This window comes from Aulonocara stuartgranti, assembly GCF_965226115.1.
Source record: "Aulonocara stuartgranti genome assembly, chromosome: 23".
Taxonomy (NCBI): Eukaryota; Metazoa; Chordata; class Actinopteri; order Cichliformes; family Cichlidae; genus Aulonocara; species Aulonocara stuartgranti.
In genome coordinates, this window is record NC_138958.1 from 34,502,774 (window position 1) to 34,524,992 (window position 22,219).

At 42.0% G+C, this 22,219-nt stretch overlaps 1 protein-coding gene across 2 annotated transcripts in view; it reads right to left on the reverse strand.

The window, feature by feature from the left end:
- Positions 1–22,219, reverse strand: part of mgat5 (alpha-1,6-mannosylglycoprotein 6-beta-N-acetylglucosaminyltransferase) — a 102,779-nt gene that overhangs the window by 79,515 nt on the left and 1,045 nt on the right. Inside the window, exon 2 of one of the 2 annotated variants that reach the window (XM_082525061.1) lies at positions 5,321–5,784. In XM_082525061.1, the coding sequence (XP_082381187.1) occupies positions 5,321–5,561 (241 nt within the window). In that variant the 5' untranslated portion in view covers positions 5,562–5,784. Of the gene's footprint in view, positions 1–5,320; positions 5,788–22,219 lie in introns of both variants that reach the window. The other variant, XM_082525060.1, reaches the window with a different exon arrangement.

The following is a 22,219-nucleotide window of genomic DNA, read 5'->3' on the forward strand; positions in this document are numbered from 1 at the left end:
TGCACATGTGATGTGACAATAAAAAGTGATTTGATTTGATTTGATTTGAAATTTCATTTGGTACGTCTTTCCAATAGGAGAGCAAAAGATAGAAACTTCTAGCTTATGTGACAGATGTATGAAGTTATAGTGTGCATATGTTAAATGTTCCTCACAACAAGAGTCCAAACACTGTCCATGGTCACTCCAGTTAAACCAGACTTACCTGAGCAAGCCAGTAGGGTAATTTACCAATTGTGTTTATTACCATTAAGCATGAGTACTGGAACCAGTATTAAATAGGCACACACAGACACCTAGACAAAAAGGTACAGCTATTGATATTTATGCAATGTTAATATATGCGATACCAACATAGCTGACATTTTAAAATTCCTAAGTGTCACTGGTAATGACACTTAGGGTCAAGGGATTATTCTTGATGTTGCCATGTTTCTCTGTGCTCTACTGTCATGGCTGACAGAGCAAAATGTTCAAAGGTTTGTGCTCACTTTACTGTATTTAATGAAAAATGGAGCTCAGTGTGATATTCCGCATGTAAAAGGTTAGATGCTCTGTAAAAACCCTGACACATATACAAATCTGACTTTAAACTAAATTTGAATCAGTGCAGTGTAGTTGGCTGCTTTAGGTCTGATGCTGATGAGATTTGCCAAACTGTTAAAGCAACTGTTTCAACCTCGAGTCAAGATGAGACTGTTTTGATGAAGTTAGGATACAGTTAACATTCCTTTTTTAAAGCGTATTCAAATGATCTTATCCTTTGTTTTTTGGTTTTGTTTTGGGGGGTTTTTCAGAAAACCAACAGCCCCAGCTTACACAAAGCCGGTGGACTATGTAATCAGACTCTATGCATAAAAATTGCCACTTTCCATATATCATTAGATTTGGAAGAGGCAGTAGCTATACCCTCTCTGTTGAGCAACAACACCTGCAGGTAAGAACCATAACAAATTCAGTTTGTTTGGGTTTTTTGGACATTTTCTGGAATGCACTAAAGGTTACGACATCCGATTTCTGAGGAATCTCGATCACAGCACTAGCGAGTTGGATCATAGCATGAGCTGAGAAAGTTAAATTGCAATACTTTGAGAACTTTAGGGGGATTATCCCAGCCCTTGACCCTGGAGGAACATTAATAAACACCAGCACATCTGCTTAGTAGGAAATGAAAAACATCAGTGACTATAACCACCATCATGTCTTTATTTTATAGTAAAATGTGGAGAGTAGCATCGATAGGAGTATTTATCAAGTGAGGAAGTAATATCTGTCACTATAATTACTATAGTTAAACGTGAGGCTTCACTATAATTAAATGTGAGATTGTGATTCAAAAACCTTCATCAGGCTGTGTGTTGCTGTGAATAATGCTTTGACCTGTCGTTGTGTGCATTAAATGTGCTGCCAGGTAAGCTGGATGAGTAATGGCACACCTAGGGAAACATTTCTGCCGGCCTCCATCCTTCTTATTACTGATGCACTTGCAAAAACAAACCCTGCAGCAATAAACATAGTGAAATTCATTCTGTTATAAACAATAGTGTCAAACTAGGCAATGATGTGGTTACACAATCACCTGGGACATTTCATTAAGCTCGTGAGCATTAAAAAGAAGTGAAGTGATGACCTGGAGGACTGAGAACCTTCACAGACATATTAAAAAGAAGTGATTACACAGAAACATAAGCCCAAAGCATTTATCAGCAACCCCTGTTCTTTCCTATCATCCACAACCAAAAGCTCAATCCAGCCAGGCAGTGGGCTCCATCTGACTGACCGTAGCAAAGAGCAGGGAAGCACATGGTGACCTACCATCCTGGAGAGGACGAAGAAAAGCAACATACCGAGGCTGCCGGGCCAAGCACAGAGCACAAGAGCTTTATATGTTTCCCAACCATGAAAGAAATCCACAATAGCTTGATAGCTACGTGGTAACAGCAGATCGTTCCAACCAGTTCCATGGATCAGTTTTGGAAAGGCGGAAGAGTAAAGCTCATATCCAATCATATTCATTTCTAACAGCCTTTTTATTCAGGTTGAAAACTGACGCTGGCTGGTCAAGTGAGATGACATGACTGAAAAACTCTGCTTTCCCTGTCAGCTGCTCAATCCCTCATAACGTTATGTTCACTTGATGGGAAGCTTTCATTGCACTTGCAGTGACCTAACATTTTCTACTAGCATGATCATAAATGGTAAATAAAATGGTAAATGGCCTGTATTTGTATAGCGCTTTACTTAGTCCCTAAGGACCCCAAAGCGCTTTACACGTTCAGTCATCCACACATTCACACACTGGTGATGGCAAGCTGCATTGTAGCCACAGCTGCCCTGGGGCGCACTGACAGAGGCGAGGCTGCCGAACACTGGCGCCACCGGGCCCTCTGACCACCACCAGCAGGCAACGGGTGAAGTGTCTTGCCCAAGGACACAACGACCAAGACTGTCCGAGCTGTTGAATTGAAACATTGAATGAGTTGAAAGAAAACAGCAGCGCTACTGACAGTTCAGCCTATCCTTAACAACTCACTTGAGTATCAGTGTCATAAATCAGAAGTGAGCTTGTCTAACTTTTCAACTTGTATCAGACTCCTTTCATTAAGTTTTAAAGCTTCTTCCATAGTAAATAAAGCTGGACGATTCTCACTTGGCATTGACACCTGAGGTAAACGGTGGACTGACTCTGGGGCAGATCCAGGCCAAACAGCAGCAGAAACACGCCAGCTGGCGCTATGGAGTATGACATGTTTATAATGTTTTGATCTCTCTTGGATAACTAAAACATGTTTGTCCTGTAGCAGCCACTGTAGCTAGGGTTATGCACTTGAAGTGTGAGATGTAAGATAACCGAAGCCAGTTGACTGCAATCTACTGAAATATAATTGAAACATTTTACACACTGAAAACTAAAACAGAAGACTTAATAAAGCAGGAACACAATGTCCACTTTAAAGTTGCTTGAAGAAATGAGCTTGAAAGAAATTATAGTTAGGAAGCAAAACAGGGAATTCAATATACTTGTACTAAAGGGATTTCTACCAATCAGAACCATATATTTCAAATGTAATTCACAAATCCACTTTCTCATTCACTTATTCAATTTAAGGTTACAGGGTGCCGAGTCTAACACAGCTTTCATACAGTGAAACGTATTTTACATCCTAAACAAGCTGCCAGTTCAATGCAAGGCCAATCCAGAGACACAGACAATCATTCATGCTTACAGTCACACCTATGGCCAATTTAGAATCACCAATTAATCTAACAAGCATGTTTTTGGACTGTGGGATGAACCTGGAGTACCCACAGAGAACCCATGCAGTCACACGAAGAACATCTCCACACAAAAGGCCCCAGCCGGCTGATGATGTGAACCCAGGACTTTCTTGCTATGTGGGAAATCAGCTATGAGTGGTTCTAAGTACTCCCCCACTAATTCAATCTTCCTAAAAATACACTTTTACCTGTTGATGAATTCAGTTCATATAGTAGCACAGGATTTTTAAAAATCTAAATATAACCCTGAAGATGTTTTTAAACACCCGCAGAGAGAAAGAAATACCTGAAATCTTTCAGCGACTGGCTGTGTACAAAAAGGCTTGGACTCACTGATTAGATGCTTCTCAACATGTGGGTTTCTTAAAATTATCCTGACCATTAAAAGCAACTAAGTGGCCCAAATCAGCTTTCAGGAGTTACAGTATTAAAACCACATGCATTAAGATGGCATGGGTCATTTATGGGTGGTAAAGGAGGAAACGCTGTTTCCCAGTAAACTCATTACGAATTGTATCAAGCCAAACACAGGAAGCACAGAGGATCCCAGTGCTCGGCTATCTAATCAAGGACTTGAAATGGACTGTGATGGGATATTGGACGCCGGTCAGCAGACTGCTACAGCAGTGTGAAAATCAATCGATCATATAAGGGAACAAAACAAACTGGACAGGAATCTGTTCCCTGGAACGACAGGCTGATGTATTACAAATAAATCTATGGATGGGGCTCAGACCACTTTACCCCAAACAAATCACAGAGTTTACAGGAGGATAGGTCCCATGCAAATGTACTTCAAGTCTGGGCAATGAAAGCAGCACAAACAAGCAATAATAATGACTTAATATAATAATGCAGATGTTGAAGTTTATTTCCTCCAAGCAGCTCAGATGACACTGCTGAGTTAAATGTTTTAAGCAGAGCCTGATTACTGGCAGTAATTTGGAAAGGAAGACGTTTTGCGTAGGGACCTGAATTTTTTCCACATTCTGCATGCACTTGAAATACATGAAATAAACAAAAGCAGTTTAATGCGTGTCAGAAAAGGGGGGGAAGCAGAAATTTGACACCCTATGCTACCAGCGCACTTGTTTCTCTTCTCTTCTCGCTCTGGCTCCTTCTTCACGTTCCTAATCTCCAGGAGCTCTACTGTATCCTGTTGTTTCTCTGGGCATTAGAGAACAATCAATTCCAATCTCAGGTTTCTAATGAAGCCTCCCATTGAGCCATACAGGTCTATTAATGGCATGAATAACTTATTGATGGCTCTTCTGGACCTGTGCTATTACAGTATTATGCTCCAATGCAGCCGTATTGACGTTAAAGCTCCCGAACATTTTTTTAAAAAAATAGAGCCGATGCTGCACCTGTTCAGGAGGCAGACAAGTGGAACTATTCCATCCAATTTAAAGAAGATGTGGAAACAGAGGCCAACAGCCTAAAATAACTGTCTTGAATTTTGCTATGCTTCACACTTAAACATGTACATGTATCTGGCCTTTTACACTTAAAGTGACACATTTACAGCACTAAAATAACCAACCATACCCAACCTTAAACCTGGAGAGCGATATCAGTAAGATGGAGATGGGGGGCACTATCAAGAGAATCAGGTCAAATGATTTTCTTCAGCTCTTACATACCACGCACCAGGAAACGATCTGTTTCATATGCATTTGCACTTCTGCAAATACTCCGTGGTCTAAGCAAGGAAGCTGCTTTAATAAGGGTGTGTATAATGCCAAGTACAGGCCCACCACTTGTGAGCACTAAGTGCCCCAGACTACTTGCAAATCACAGCAGTCTCACAGAGATTCATACTCCAGAGGTCAAACACTGATTGATGACATGCACTGTCAGGTATGTCCCAGAAATGTTCAGCTCTGGAAGCATGTGTCAAACTATTTTGTGACTGATTGAGACATGGCATCCTGGCCTTGCTGAAGAGCACATTTGGCGACAAAGATTCTGTAGTAAAGGTAGAAAGATTGCTCTTGTTTGCTAAAATCAGAGCAGCCATGTCAGCGAGTCGACTACTCACCGTAAGCCGTCATGGTTCCAACATACGGACCATCCATGACACTTTGGTTCTCCTCAGCCAGTGCTTTGATGTAGCGCTTGCTAAGGTCGAGGATCTGCTGACGCAGCACGGCACTGTTCTCGTGGCTGGCTCGCTGCTGGATGGTGAAATGCAGCAGCATCATGCCCCAGATGAAGCCGAAGCTGACCAGGAAGAAGCCCAGCTTCTGAGAGGACAGTTTCCACAGGAAAGGTGTAGCCATGCTGACAGGACAGAGACTTGGAAGAGCTGGACTGACTTTGACTGGACAGGGGGAAAGATAAAGAGTTGGGCAAGAGGAATCAGGAGGGCAGGCGAGGCATATCTGTGTCAGTTGGAGCGACTCCGGCAGTTTTTGGAGGGTGGCATGCAGCTCGTCACCGTCATGATTTCCTTCTTTGATCCATCCTCACCGCTCAGTAACATCTCAGGGGGCAGAGTCCAACCTGCTGCAGAAAACACAAACAGAGAGGAAGGAGAGATCAGGAGTTAGGTAGTTGCTTTGCTAAACTCAGATAACAAGGGAGTTGCCTTCCCTACCCCAATCCCACATGACCATGATTAATTTAAAACACTGATAACCAAGAGAGGTTTGGCAGTTTGAGATATAACTTACAGTAAACTGAGGTGGGGTCCTATTACAAGCATGCACAACATACACACACTCAGCCACATGCCCATATGTAACTAGCATGGAAATACTTCACTGTAAGTGAAGATGCAAAGTTTACCAAAGTAAACAACAAAACTACTTCAATCACCCTCACCCAGATAAACATGAAGATTTTAAAAAAGCCAACAAAGGCAAAGTAGCTAAAGTGTTAGCTAAACCTATCCCGAGCTCAGAGCCAGCAGCCTCAGTATGAGCCTCGGTATTAGCAGCGAAAAGATTAAAGCAGATAATGAGCAAAACTGTGGAGATGAAAACGAGAAAATGGCCAATGTCCTGTTATTTGTTAAAGTTAAAAACTTAGTGAAAAATGATGCAACAACACAACATTTGTTTTTTTGTGCACCGCAACTCCTATTCAGTTAAATATTTGTAGTTGATTCAAGTAACAGACCACTTCAGTTGTTTCAGTAACGTCCTGGAGTTTTGAGGTAACTATGAAGTTTAAGGCATGCAATTTAGTTGAACAAATTCTTGAAAATGAGTAACTGGGTGGAGGTGCTTAATGTTAGTGAAGCGTACTTCTCCTCCACTATTAGTTTGAGAAGATCAACCTGTTTCTAACTGCAGCAGGCCACACACAACGGAGCCGGAGCACACCCAGCTGAAGGCTGCTGTGCTCAGTGTGTGGAGGCTCATTTAACGTGGCATGGTAACACACCAAATTCGACTAGTAAAAAAAACAAAACAACAGAAAAAAAAGGAAAAAAGAAGACAAAGAAATGACTTTAATGCTTCTGCGACTCTTGAAACAGAAGCAGTCTTGTTTAATCCAGATAGTATCGTGTGTGACTGATGTTGCTGTGTGAATGTTTAAGCAAAAGGGTGTATACTGTCCCTGAAATAAAAACATTTGAATAGCTTACAATTTATCTTCCTCGCTGACAGGTGATGTCCCTCCAGGACATTTACAGCACCCGTCTCACTAAAAAAGCCCTTTGCATAGCGGCTGATCCCACGCACCCAATGCAAAGCTTCTTCAAGCTGCTGCCGTCAGGGAGGAGACTGCGGAGTCTCCAGGCCAGGACCAGCAGACTGAAGGACAGCTTCATCCATCAGGCTGTCAGGAAGCTAAACTCCCTCCCGATTCTGCCCCCCTCTCCCCTCTCCCCCGATCGTGGCTCAAGAGTTAGGAGTTCACCTTGTAATCGGAAGGTTGCCGGTTTGAGCCCCGGCTTGGACAGTCTCGGTCGTTGTGTCCTTGGGCAAGACACTTCACCCGTTGCCTACTGGTGGTGGTCAGAGGGCCCGGTGGCGCCAGTGTCCGGCAGCCTCGCCTCTGTCAGTGCGCCCCAGGGTGGCTGTGGCTACAATGTAGCTGCCATCACCAGTGTGTGAATGTGTGTGTGAATGGGTGGATGACTGGATATGTAAAGCACTTTGGGGTCCTTAGGGACTAGTAAAGCGCTATATAAATACAGGCCATTTACCAGGCCATTCTCCACCACGGTCTCACTGAACTCTGTCACACACACTCACTCTCTGACGCACTCACTGGCCTGCTCCAGTCACTTTGTGGAGCATTGGACTGCTTAAGCATTGGACCTCATAAGACTTTGTTGTTACACTATCTCTTACCGTACACTACTAAATCCCCATTTGCACTATTTGCCTATTTTGCACCACTATGCCTTCTTACTTGAATATTGTATATTGTATATTGCATAGCTTTTTTTTGTTATACGTAAAATTGTATTGTATTTATTTAAATTTTTACTTTTTAATTATTTTATTTGCATTTTTCTAATCACTAGGGTTTGAGAGTAACGCAATTTCTATTCTGTGTATGTCCTGTACATGTGGCAGAATTGACAAATAAAGTTGACTTGACTTGACTTGACTTGAACACAAACAGAATTTTAAACCCTTTCACTTTTTGTCATTGCACTCTCATGTTCGCAACACGTTTAGAGAGGGGCTCAGACTTGGTCTGCGTGTGGGGTCGGACAGCAGTACGTGAGTTTGAGGCGTACAGGTAAACACAGTAAGGCGAGACAAGCTGAGCTACAATTAATTCATCAGTTAATACGGGGCCTGGGTTTCACTAACATTTAAATTATTAATCAACCAGTTGTTTAATAATTGTCTACAACTTCCAACAGTCTGAGACAGTCTTGCCTTTTCAGCAGCTGTTTGTGGTGCTGTACTAAATGAACTGCACTTTTTTTTTTAAGCTCAGTTGTTGATATTCGTTTAAAAAAAAAAAAAGAAAGAAAGAAAAAAGTCTACTATTCAGAATAAATTCACACCTGAGTTTGGGGGACACAGACTTTGAATCTTTTCAAGTCACAGGAAAAGAGAGTTTTTAGAACTATTTCTTCTCGTTTTAAGTTTTTAGAGCATGCCCGATGAAGAATATCAAAAGCCCATCACTGAAATCCAGTCAGCAGAAGTTGTACACATGTGGCATCGTACCTTGATGAATAGCTGGAATGCAGGTTTGCACATAGCACGTGTAATCTGTCCAGTCAGCAGCCTGTATATGCTTCTTGCATCAAACCGCCCTTCTGCTGTGCTTGTAGTATCGCTCATTTTGTGAGATTTAAATCGCATGGAACCTCCGAGCTAAGCAGGTTACAAGACTGTTATCCCGATATAAGACATTTATCAGCCCGACAATGATATATATCACAAAAATTTTACATTTTCTGTCAAATCTGTAAATCTCGGGCAACTCGACTTGCGTGACGTGTTTTCCTGGGCGTCGTGTACCTGGAGTCTAGTTTTGAGCGATGCTTAAAACTATACATTTTAAGATGCAAGTTGTAATGGCTGCCATTTTCTTTGCGATTATTTATTACGCGGCGTGCTGCTGGGAAAAGCCTGTTTTAACGTTTGAGTCTAAGGTTTATTTGGAGCACCTGACGACTCTTCTTTGCTTCTCATCCGTAAACTCTCTCCACACTCTTTCACGTGATTCTTGTGTATGTGGTAGAACAGGTTTGCTGTGTTTGAGTCTGATATGGGGTCCAGTTTCCTGCATAATTTCCATAGTACAATCTTCTAGTCCGTGTCAGACTTTTCATAACCAAACCATGTCCATGCTACAGAGGGAGCCCCTCGTTTAGGAATAAGGTCCTGGATTTGTTTTGACTGGTCTTTCTGTTTGCCATCATCTCAGTTTATTTTAAAAAATCTCAACAGGATCTTCAGCTTTATTGTGAAAGGTTTATGTGGAAAATAAACAAGCGGATGACGGAGCCACACGCTGGTTTTACCGTCGTTGTTGCTAACGACAATGCATAAAAACAGTCACTTGACCATCAGTAGTGTAGATATTTTAAATATAAGAGAAAGGGAGAACTTTAAGAAATAATATAGCCACTAAAGCGACCATCAAAACCATGAAAAAATATTGCCGTGAACAGTTTATTTTGCGACACCATGAAACAAACGAAAGCGTAAGATGAAACGATAGACGTTTTCATATCGTCATCCGATATATATCGTTATATTGAATAGCTCTACACCGAAGCCATATGCTGAGTTATATTAAAGAAAAGATAACAGAATGGAGCCATAACAAGAATAACAGGTCACCTTTAACCTGCAACTCCCGCGCTAATCTTAGCAGAATATACTTGATGAGAGTACTGAATACCCCGATTATTATTTACAGCAACAGGAAATAACGTTTATCAGAAACACACATCATTAATATTAATCTATGCTGGTGCCTGTGTGTGCTGTAAACAAGCAGCTACCAGATATCTTATTAACCAGCATTTGCGTGCATGCCTGACCACATGAATGAAACCGAAACAAACATCCCTTTTCTGATTATAACGCATTGTTCTGTTCTCTGCCGTGCGATCAGCTTCTTGTAGAGAAAACCTCACCAGGCTAATCAGCATAAACATTCAACTCTAATTTGCTGCACTCCCTGGCTTTATAGCTAGCTGAACATAACTGCGCCATTATCAGCAAATTTGGCTTTAACCATCAAGCTTTTGCCCATAATGTAAAATGAGGCTGCCCTGCAGCACTTTTTGGAGCTGTTAAATAGTTCAACAAGTATTAACTGACGACCTCTAGGCAATTTCTGCTAAGCTAAATAAATGCCTCTGGCTTTAAGCATTATGCCACAGCAACAACAACATTAAAAAAAAACCAAACAAAACAAGCAAACAAAAAAAAAACTTTACAGCACGCAGTCAAGCCAAAAGAAAAAAGATGTGATGTCATCTGCATTCAGCCGCTGCTGCTGTAAACGAGGGTAAGTGTGAGGAGAGGATTTCTGCAGCCTTGCTTCTGAACTGCGTCTTTCTTAGACCCTTTTAGAGCAGCTCTAACCAGGTCAAAACCACAGCCGCTTGCATGAATGCAACACTTTGAAAAACCCCAATACTCTTAACTACAACACCACATGCTCCTGCCTATATCAGAATTACTGAATTTGTTGAACATTTACAGAGGAATATTCGTCCTGGATCTAAAGCACAGCAAAGTTGGATATGCCAGCAATTAAGTTCCGAAAGGAAATCATCAGCACCTTCCCAAGAAACACAAAAGGCAGCCACACAAAGGCTCTTTTCACCTTCCATCCATCAGCTTCATAAATAGGTCAGAGACAGCTGCGAGCAGCTTCCAGCAGGGCTGGAATCTCACTGCAGGTTATGACACACCATAAATGTTCAGTCATTTAGGACGAAGGCCTGTTTTTGCTTTTTGCGTGCACAGAAATGGTTTTATACATTTGTACAAATATGACTTTGTCAGAAATTAAGCCAATTCTGTATTCTGTCTTTCGGACATTTACTAGTCCAATTTGCTTTGTGATGTGTGCATAACGGGAACAACAATAAAAAAAAGGCAAGAAAGAAAAATCTCGGTACTTCACTGTGAATTCATAAGACAAGCCTTTGGCAGCAGCGCTGGCAAATCTGCAGTGCTGATAACATCGGATGTCTCTCGCTGCTCGGGACTCTGTTGGAGGAGGGCACGAAAAAAGGCTGGCAGTGCTCTCTAGTTGGGCGCTGACAAGCATGGGAAGCTTTGGGGCTGTTTATCAGAAAGGAACGCTGCTCAGACAACCCCGTGGTACATCGCTGTAAGATGCACGAGCCAAAACCTACACAGAACACTGACTCAACCGCTTCGGTTTCTGAAAACACACATAGTCCCAGTTGGTGCCAGCTCTCTCGTCTGACCTGATTTCCTGCATCTATCCATCTTATTTAACTCTGAAATCCATAACCCCTTTGTTAGGAGGCTTTCTGATGTCCTGTGATCCCTAGAGAAAGGAGCAATGCAACCATTCAGCCCCCAGTGGTGCATATATTGCCTCTCAGTTGCCTTCTGGTTTCTAATTCAGGATCTTAATTAGTCTGGCAGGGAGCCCCCTGGCTCTCACCAGCAACAGCCCACTGAAACTCGGTGTGATGACAGCCGGCTACGGTAGCAGAAAATATGATCCGTGGCAACTTGAGATGATGACATAACTACCTGCTGAATGGCCATTTCATTGTTGGAAGAAATGGCAGTGCATCAAACTCTGAAGGTTCAAGAGGCGACGGTAAAGATAAAAACAACTGAATCATTCAGTTCTGACAGAAATCAGTGTCCTCCCAGAGCAGTGGCAAAGTTCTTTATCCTGCTGGGACAAAAGCAGTGAAATTTAAGCTTCAGCTGTTGAGCTTAAAGCAGTGTGGATTAACCCTATGTGCTCCAGGTAGACCTGGCACTGATATTAGACTTTCAAATGCAGTTTCTGTGGTGGCATTTCTGCATAGCTGCAACAATAGCAGTAAGTTTCACATCGACAGAGAGGGTGAACTGTAACAGCTAAGAGTATGATGGTGCCGATGACAGAAAACAAGCATCCAAGGCAAACTTCTAGTTGTCTAGCTGGAATTAAAACTTTGTGTTAAAAGGATGAGGACTAAAACTCACATTTCCATAAAAATAGGATTTCCCACGATAGAAAGAGGCCTTTTTTGGCCGCTCCCTTGAGGGAGGAGTATTTCTTCCCAGTCTCAAACCCAGGACCATTTACGCATTAGGCAAACATAAATATAGATTGTGTTTTATAATTTCTGTCCCCTTACTTGATAAGGTTTCTGCTTTCTGTCTGAAGATTAACAGTGTTAACATCAACTGGAACTGCTGTTTGGCATCTTTCCCCCAGAAAGTGTTCTTCGTCAGAGCCACATTTACATACTTTAAATATGTTTGAAACGAGTCTAGCTATGCATCAAATGCTGCCCAGGTCAGTATTCAGTCTGTGTGTGCAGCGCTTCTTCCCCAATTCCACAGTAGTGCAACTGTTATAAAAACAATTAGATCGCTGTAAATATGCGGGGAATTTCCAACTACATCTGAAGGCATGCATTGAATTCTGTCCAATAGCCTTAAGGCCACTGCTGAAATTCAAGTCGTGAGGAAAGATTATAATCTAAAAAAAGACAGTGATCAACAACAACAACAACACTGGCAAACACAGACCATGAGGTTTTTCTTTGAGGGAGACGTCTTAAGGGTGTGTGTGTGTGTGTGTTTTACTGTCAGAGTAAAAACCGTAAATAAAAGATAGGTGTAGCCACTGTTACCTTACCCAGTGGTTTCAAAACTCCGGATCTTGAAGTTTCAATGTTAGCATTATGTCAACTGTCATGTTTTTTTGAGGCCATAGCCATATTTAGAGATGCTCGGCAGTTCCCAGCTAATGTTAGCAAGCTTAATTAGTAATGTGCATATACAGCAAGTGCTAAGTAACAGAGGAATAGAACCTGGACCGCATGTATCTTGGACACACTTCAAACCAGAGTTGTTATAGTTTAGCATTTTGTTATTCAATTGTATTTTGGGATTCATTTTCAATATTTGTCTTAATTCAATTTAGTTACAGTTCATTTTCAGAATGTTTTTTTCTTGTTTCAGCTTTTCAGAAAATCTTTTTGTTCTAGTTCACTATAATAACCCTGCTTCAATGGCCCCGAACTTAAACCTTACAAGTATCAAAAAGAATGAGAAAATTATTAACTGCAAATAGAAATTAGAAATATTTTTATAGTAGTCTGTGCACATGTTAAATGATACACATGGTTAAAATCGGGAACTTTAACATGGAAGTTGAATGGGGATACACGTGGTCCTACAGTTATTAACATCTATGAGATGATTTTTTAGCCCCAGAGGTTGCTGCTTGCATCGTTTTAGTTTAAAAACAAAAAATGACAGACAGAATTTAATTTCCCTTTAAAAACTACATTATGAATGTAAAATTTCATGTGCTAGCTACAGTATATAACAGACTCAGCAAACTGAAGACACACTCAGTTACAAAATATGAAACTGTGTCAATTTTGGAGTCACCACTAGTGGCGCTATCTGCGATTAAGTACCTTCATCATGTATAGCCTGTCCAGCTCTTACAAATGTCTGTTCAGATTAACCAAAGCCCTTATGGTTGCTCTAGGCAGTGTTGGGGAGTAACGGAATACATGTACCGCCGTTACGTATTTAAAATACAAAATATGAGTAACTGTATTCCATTACAGTTACCGTTTAAAAAGGTGGTATTCAGAATACAGTTACTTTGTTGAAATAAATGGATTACACTGCGGTACTTTCCTGTTTCATTTTGTCGCGGGTCAGGACTGTTTGGGTTTTGTTTGACAGCTACGTTCTGTTGTTCCAGGCGGCAGCGTTACGGTTGCCATGGTTACAGGGCGACGCTCTCTCTCTCTCTGCGACTGTGTGTTTCCTGGGTGAGAGAGCACCTTTTCGTTGTTGTTGTTGTTGTTGTTGTTGTGCTAAGCTAACAGGCAGAATGCTACAAGCATAGCTCTAAAGAATGTAGCATCATGGGCAGTGTAGTCCGTGCTGCAGGGAGAATGGACTGCCATACACGTTATGCGTCTGTGAGCGCGAGGAGGGAGAAAAAGGCGAGTGGAAAGGTACGAGTTGTCATCGAGGAAAAACGGGAGCTGGAAGCATGTAAATATAATAATAACCACTTCAGCCAAGAAGAGAGCCTGACGAGCCCAGTTGTAAGTAAGCTATTAAGACTCGACTGTACACCGTGTTCGTGTTTTCCTCCGAAAACAATAAGTTCCGTTGGAGCAGCCTTTCAACGCCTCTCTCTGTCTCTCGCAAGAAAAGTTGACCCACACAACAAAGTAAAGCTATTTTTCGGCTACGAGCCGACAGGGACCCCGCCGTATTAGTCAGAGGTCCCTTTACTACAGTTCGGAGTCGCGGACCTTCAGTAATAGTAATAAATCACACAGCAATAGTACATTCACGTTGTTGTAAAAAGCATGATAATATATTAAGTAATCCAAAGTATTCAGAATACGTTACTGTCATTGAGTAACGTAACGGAATACGTTACAGAATACACAGGGGCGATCGTGGCTCAAGAGTTGGGAGTTCGCCTTGTAATCGGAAGGTTGCCGGTTCGAGCCCCGGCTCGGACAGTCTCGGTCGTTGTGTCCTTGGGCAAGACACTTCACCCGTTGCCTACTGGTGGTGGTCAGAGGGCCCGGTGGCGCCAGTGTCCGGCAGCCTCGCCTCTGTCAGTGCGCCCCAGGGTGGCTGTGGCTACAATGTAGCTTGCCATCACCAGTGTGTGAATGTGTGTGTGAATGGGTGGATGACTGGATATGTAAAGCGCTTTGGGGTCCTTAGGGACTAGTAAAAAGTGCTATATAAATACAGGCCATTTACCATTTACATTTTGGGGCATGTATTCTGTAATCTGTAATGGAATACATTTTAAAAGTAACCTTCCCAACACTGGCTCTAGGTCATAGCAGTATCAAATACAATTGCTTACAATCAGTGCTATCAGTCTAGCCTGGTGCAATCATGGCCAGGAGGTTTATTTTCCCTGCATTCTCTGTAAAGTCACAGGGATTAAGAGTAAAAAAAATTATATCTCATCATTGTCAATCATCTCTGGCTTCACTATCCTTCCACAGGAGTCCCAATCACATTTCTACGTAGCACTCATAATTCTTATTCTCATGTATATATCTCATGTATATCGCATGCACATATCTTTCTTTCTACATAGCACTTTAATTCTTATTGTCTGCACTGAAGCACCGCAGCAATTTCCTAATGTTGTAAACCTCAACATCTGGCAATAAACCCATTCTGATTCTGATTCTGATTCTGATAACCTTTGCCCTCATACGATTATGAACAGGACATGCTGCAAAGCGAGATACAGGCTCCATCCATTTCCTCCACATCTGAGATTAGAGCTGAAAATAACTTCCTTTAAAGTGCAGTTTAGGGGATGTTTCATAAAGGTGAAGCAGACTCAGGGAGGTCTAGATTAATTCCACTGCATTGCTTCAGGCCTAAAATAAAGAGAATTCAACTGAACTGAAAAAAAAGCATACACTAAGAGCTTGTTGCATAAGCACAAAAAGTAGTGAAATATGCTCTAGATGTAGCCTCAGCCATCAATTATTGATCAGCTTTGAAAAAGGATCCATTTTCCCCGTGAATATAAATAGGGTCTTGACTTCTCACATCCAGGTGACCGCAGAGCTCTCAGGTGGTGACAACCAACAGCCTTACTTTGTCTGACTTTTGCGATACACATTCTTTTAGGATTAATGCTATCGTCCAAAGACAGAATTAGTGTTCGTGTTTATTATGATTAAGCACCTAAAAACTAACTGAAATTCCAGAAAAACCTGCACACACACAACTTAGCTGAAGCTCTTCTTGTCCCTTTGACTTTCTAGCCTTTCCTTCCTGCAGACGAGCACTGTCAACAAATATGCCAAATTCAATTGTATAACTAAATGTTGAAAGAAAAAAACATTCAATAGTGAAAATGAAACAAATGAGGGAAAGCAGTACTGATGCAAGCAGTGTGGGGTTGTTGAGTTTCCCTTTGAAGACACTGGGGGTAGATTCAACTTGAGAGAAACGTCCTCAATGGCGACTGAAAATGCAAAGCATTTCTACCAGAACACACTACGCAGCTCCATTGTTAGCAACAAACATGTTTGGAATGAAAAAAGAAAACCATTACAAAAGAAATATCGGCTCATGTATCAGAATATCAGCCTTTAAAGGCATGAAATATTGGTATCTGTATCAAGTTTAAAAAGCCTGTATCGGTTGGGCTAGTCGGTCAAATGAATGTATTTAATGCACAGTGCCAGTTGCCAGCCAGGATATTACAAAGCCACAGACCACAACAGGGAACTGCAGCCCTTCTAATGTGTAGGTAAGGTATAAACATGTTTATGCTGAACTATAACTACTTATCAAAGCAGTTATTATGATTTTTGGTTCTCTTGTGGATTATAATGCAATATTTGAATGATCTGACCCTGTGTCTTTGTTTTGTTTTTTGCTTGGAGGGGGGGGGGGGGGGGGGGGGGGGGGTGTAGTTATTGCTGACAGCTCTAATGCAGCCAGGAACTGCTGGAACCTAACGTAGCACCAGCCTGAGGGTCACTTCCACCTGCAGTTTCCTTATTTGGTTTCAGCTGGGTGAAAAACACCACGGACCCAGTCATGGAAAAGTTATGAAATATGAACAGCTGCACAACTTTGACCACAAAATAATGAATCTAAACCAAAGTTTTGACTCACGGATGTTGTGAAACGATCCAGTTGAAATAAAAATCCTCCTTCCAGGCCAATCTCTCTCAGCCTAACACAGTCCTATTTCGACTGTCACCTGGCCAAAGGAGACGTGATCCTGATAATATGATCCTGCTACCATGGAGACCACTGTGACTCTGCATCTTAACTGACTCCTTCACATAAGCTCCACCTCTTAATTATTCATATGGGCCCTCCAGAGAAACAGACCATGCTGCGGCTTTGTCACCTTACTGGTGTGAATCCAGCTTGGAACCAGATATCAGCAGCCAATCCTGGGCTTGGGAGTCGGGCGGGAAGTTTATCTAGGCACCCAGATCAATGTTAATGAGATCTCCATTCAGTCACTTTTTTTTCTTTAGAAGAAAAAACCCACCTTCATGAATAAACAAGGATCAGATTTAATAAGACAAAACTTCAACAGGCTTGAGATGGTGACAGTGAGGCCACCATAGAAGTAGAGAGAAAAGAGAAAGTGATTATTTTTCGATATTTGATTGAGCTTCCAGTGGATCTGCTGATAAGATGTGCGAACACAACCATCTCCATTGTTTTATTTTCAGTATTGCTTGAAATATTATTTACCCATACCTACATATACAATAAGATATTAGTCACATATTTACTAGCTAAGTGCAATGAGTAATTTCAGCAATGTAGGCCTATTCTAATCTGCATATTTACACATGAATGAGTGACTAAACTGTAGAAGTGAATAATAAAAATGCTAATTAGATACATTTCTTTTGCTCAGTTTAAATTAGCTGTTTATGCTTTTCATTATCTTCTGATATATTATATTTAAATGTAATAAGTTACCGTAGTGAATATTCATATTTACCTTGGAAACTGTTTTAAATAATGAGCTCAGACAGTTTTTTCCTACTCTCTGTAAAGAGAACAATGACAGTGAGAGCAGGTATCCCAACTATGGTCATCTCAAGAACACGTCTTTGGCTGTGTGCACAGAAGCCCCACCTGACCTCCGCCAGGGGTAGCTAGTCATTACGAACGTGGCTTTAGCTTGAGTAGTCCTCTCAAACTGCTGGTCTTCTATAGACACCCCGTTATTTTCAGCCAGATGAAACAACAGTCTGTCAGTAACAACGACCCACACTCTCAGTACTTTATTTTGTTGGTGCTGTAAACAGACGAGTTCCAGGTGTAACATTTTTATCAGCTGACATCATGTTGACCAGACAGAACAGACAAGCACTCTCTGTAAGCAGACAGGCAGCCCGTAGCTACCGGCGAACTGCTCGTCTACCAGCACTACCACCGCTGACCCATCATTTCCCATCCACCCATTTTCTTCCACTTATCCAATTCAGGGGTTGCAGCGAACACCTACGGCCAATTTACAATACCAACTTTACCTAATCCATGCATGTCTGTGGATTGTCAGAAGAAGCTGGAGTTCTTACTTATGTCAGCATGTACCGCTCTTCACTCTTTTCCATCTTTACAAATAAGACATATTTGGATTTTTCTGTTAATCAGACAAAACAAGCCATTGGTATCGCCAAAGATGTTGATACCGATAGATACAATTACACAATCTGCTAATATGACACACAATTTGAATTCAATAAAGATACAGACGAAATGCTGAATAACAAGAAAATGTTTGAAAAGAAACACCAGAGTGCCGTTAAGCACCATCGGGTTATCTTTACAGGAAGGGATCGAGCTTGGTGACAGCTCCCTCAGCCATATTTATTCAGAGCTTTGAACAGTGTGCCTGACCTTAAACCTTTATCTCCACACTGAGAAATCTAGGTCCAGCACAGAAGTCTAAATCCAATCAACTGTGATCATAGGCAGCATGGACGGCTGGGAGGACCGTCAGCTGAGACTGAGAATCAGACTGGCCTCCCAAAAGGGAACACAGTGGCTCTCACACAGACTTAAGGAAAAGAAGTAGGTGGTGAGCCACAGATGTGCTTAAAAAGAGGAGGAAAAAAGTCAGAGTAATTAAGATCAGCAGGATGGTAGTAATACGGTGGCAAAACCCAGCAGAAACCCAGTTTGGCTGTTTTATTTATTTACTTTATTTAACGAAGAAGTGAAACTCTTGAGATTAAAAATCTCTTCAGTGGCTTGGCTGACCAAGAGGCTGTCTGTATCCCGAATCCAAAGAGGGGCATGAAAGATGAAGGCTCCGTCTCCCATTCTTCTTCTAAATATCCTAGAAACGACAAATTAACCAGCAGTCTGAGAGTGCTCCCAGTGCACTACTGGGGTGATACAGTAGTATGAAGTCTTTAAGATAAGATGGTGCCTGATTATTCAAGACCTTGTATGTGAGGAAACATGGTCAGGAAACACCTGGGTTACCTTGTTGTGTGTTTTTGCTGCATCATAAACCATAACAGCACCATCTTAGCTGTTGTTGCGATGTCAAAAATGGAGGCTGACCGGGCTAAATCTGGCAATACTTTGTATGCACACACTTTGTGTGCGTACTCTGTGTCTCTAAATATATTTTACAGTCATTGTATATGTTCTTTTAGTAATTGTTCTCTGCGTCCAGCCCCACATCACCAACAACAAAAAAGGTGAAGTCATATCTGCGCTTGGTGGAAACACTGTTGCTGGCCCAAACAAGCCAGCAGCCGACCAATCAACTTGCCCGACAGACTTTTGGCTATAGAGACAGCGGTTACATCGAACCCTAGTATTGTTTAACAATACCTGAAAAAAAAACCCACTAACACCACAAGTACGTGGTAAACAAAGCAGCAGAAAGATGATGCCAGAACCCAAACTCGACCTGTGAATACCCAGAACCTGCAGGGCTGACTTTACAGGAACTGCTCTTTGTGGGCCTGAGCCTTTGCAGCTCAGGCACTACAGACCAGGAAGGACAGGTTCAACAGGCCACAACATGACCTACATGTATGGTAACCACAGGTGGGGTGCTGAAGCTACACAAAGCTCTTCCTTCTTCCTGTTCGTGATGCATACAAGCTTTTTTGTTGTTGTTAATGATTACAAAAACATGGCACACGAAAACATTAAAGTGAGAAAAACATGGAAACACACACCTTAAATTTTACACATGGGCAAATTATCCTCAGCTGACTTAGCTGTTCTATAAATCAAGTGCAGCATTTAAGGGCAATGTTCCAGCATGACATACATACACTAACACGCCTGTACCGACTTTCACTGACTACATTAAAGCTCTAAACCGTAACACTTCACTTTCCCCAACATAAAACTAATCCTTTTTCTGCTCTTCACTCTTAATGCACGGCCAAATCCTCTAAAACCCTTTAAAGATGTCACAAGTGGCAAAATGTCCCCCCTTCCTCTCATTAAAGCTCCAGCAGTGACATTTATGTTGACAGACAGGTAAAACCAGATTCTCTGGACCATGGTGCACTACTTTTATAATTCCAGGTTTGACAAAACAGGGGAGGGTTATGAATCAGCAGAGCTTACACCAGCCCTTTCACCACCTGTAAAGAAGTGACTGCACTGTGGGAAAGAACCAGTTCAGAGAGGAAATAGCAAAAAAGCTGATAATATAATATGAAAATGTCATTTAATACAATTGGAAATTAGGGATCGCAAAATTCTGGGCCAATACTAATACAACGAAACAACATAACAATATGACCAACAGCCCATGCCAATTTTCTTTTTCTTTTTTCTATTTTCAGTTTTATTATTGCCGCATTTGTTCCGAGGAAAGGAGATAAGAGACTAGAGAAAGTTGATGAGCTCAGTGACTGGTAAATAACAATTAGCAATGCAAAGTGGCCCCGATCTTTGTAGCCATTGAACTATGCAACAAAGTGCAACAAAGAAATTTATAGACAAGGTTTCTATTAGCACGGTGGTTAGCACTGTTGCCGCACAGCAAGAAGGTCCTGAGTTCAATTCTACCATCAGGCCGGGGTCTTTCTGTGTGGAGTTTGCATGTTCTCTCCGTGTTTGCGTGGGTTCTCTCCGGGTACTCCGGCTTCCTCCCACCGTCCAAAGACATGCAGCTTGTGAGGATAGGTTAATTGGATAATCTAAATTGCCACTAGGTGTGAGTGTGAATGGTTGTCTGTCCCTGTGTGTTAGCCCTGCGACAGACTGGCAACCTGTCCAGGGTGTACCCCGCCTTTCGCCCTATGACAGCTGGGATAGGCTCCAGCGACCCTGAAAAGGATAAGCGGAAGCGAATGGATGGATGGTTTCTATTATTTACAAATAATAATAATTGCTATCGCCATCTGGTGGCCTTCAAATACAATTCAGGCTTAAGGCACTTCCATGCTGGCTTTATTTTTCCAACCTGGAAGTTAGGTCCATCTTTCATACCGTGTTTGTGATTAACTGATGTCAGTCAACCACAGAGCCATCAACCAATATGAATATATGCAGGGTATATTGGTGCAACCTACTACAAATGTATTGCTTTCAAGTCTTACTGAAATATATGGAAATACTTCAATTTTGTCTATTGACAGCTTAACTGAACATTGACCGATGTCAGTCAAAAGGGCCACAAGCAGCCAAAAACGATCCTGGATATTGGTACATCCCTGTTGTAAATCCAATCACTTTCAGAGATCTCTGGCTTTTTGGAAACACTGAAAACCAATGTGACACAACAAATAAATGCTGGCCACTGCCACACATTGTTTGCTTAGATACGGATATCAATTAACAAAGCCAATACTGGCCGATATAACAGTGCAGCCCCATTGGAAATCTGATAACTTTCAGAAATCGCTGGCTTTTACCATACTGATTTTTTTAGCTCAGCGATCAGTAGCCAGAAAGCTGGCACACAGCAGAAACACAGGTGTGTTTGTCCTAAGAGAAACAGGAGCCTTTTAATCACAGAAAAGCCAAGTGTTCTATTTTCCCTGTGTGGTTTCCATCATCACCACAGTGCCTCAATCCCTCCATCTTCAGTCCCTCCTTCCTCACCCCTCTGCTGCTTCTGCTGGCTCTCCACTGGAGCCCACCAGAGCACACCCTCCCCTCACACTTGCACACACGCACTCTCCAACGATTTCTTGCCAGTGAAGCATGCCACTGAAGCAAAGCTCCTTTTCCTCAGGATTTATAATCCCAAAGGCTCCAGCAGCAAAAAAAAGCAACTCAAAGAGCTCTTTATAAAGCCAGAGGGCAGTCAGTGGCTCACCTCTGGATGGACACTACTCCCAGCATTAGCTCACAGCGTACAGTCGAGATCATAAGCAGGAAGGAGGTGAGGTTTTGCTGGGTCGCGTCTAATAATACAGGATTTCCTCCCATTCTGGGGGGAAACCGCCAAACTTTTACCACCACACATGTTTAAAGACATCTTTACATCCTTTGTGTAGACAATACAATCACATTTGGGGCCTGCATGATAATAAAGCAGGATGCATTTCATATGATCAAATCAGTGTGTCATAACCTGATTACATGAGGCTACTAATGGGTGCACGCTGAAATGAGTGGCCTGCTCTGGCGAGCTGAGTGCTTGAGCAATGAGCACACAAAGAATCTCTCACTCTCTGTATGTCCTTGTTACCAGGTATGACCAGCTTTGCCTGCCCTGGTATTTTTTCCAGGCATTTCCTTTCATTTTCAAACACCGGTCCTTTTCCGGGCAGCTGATCAAAAACGCAGGTTCTTCCAGA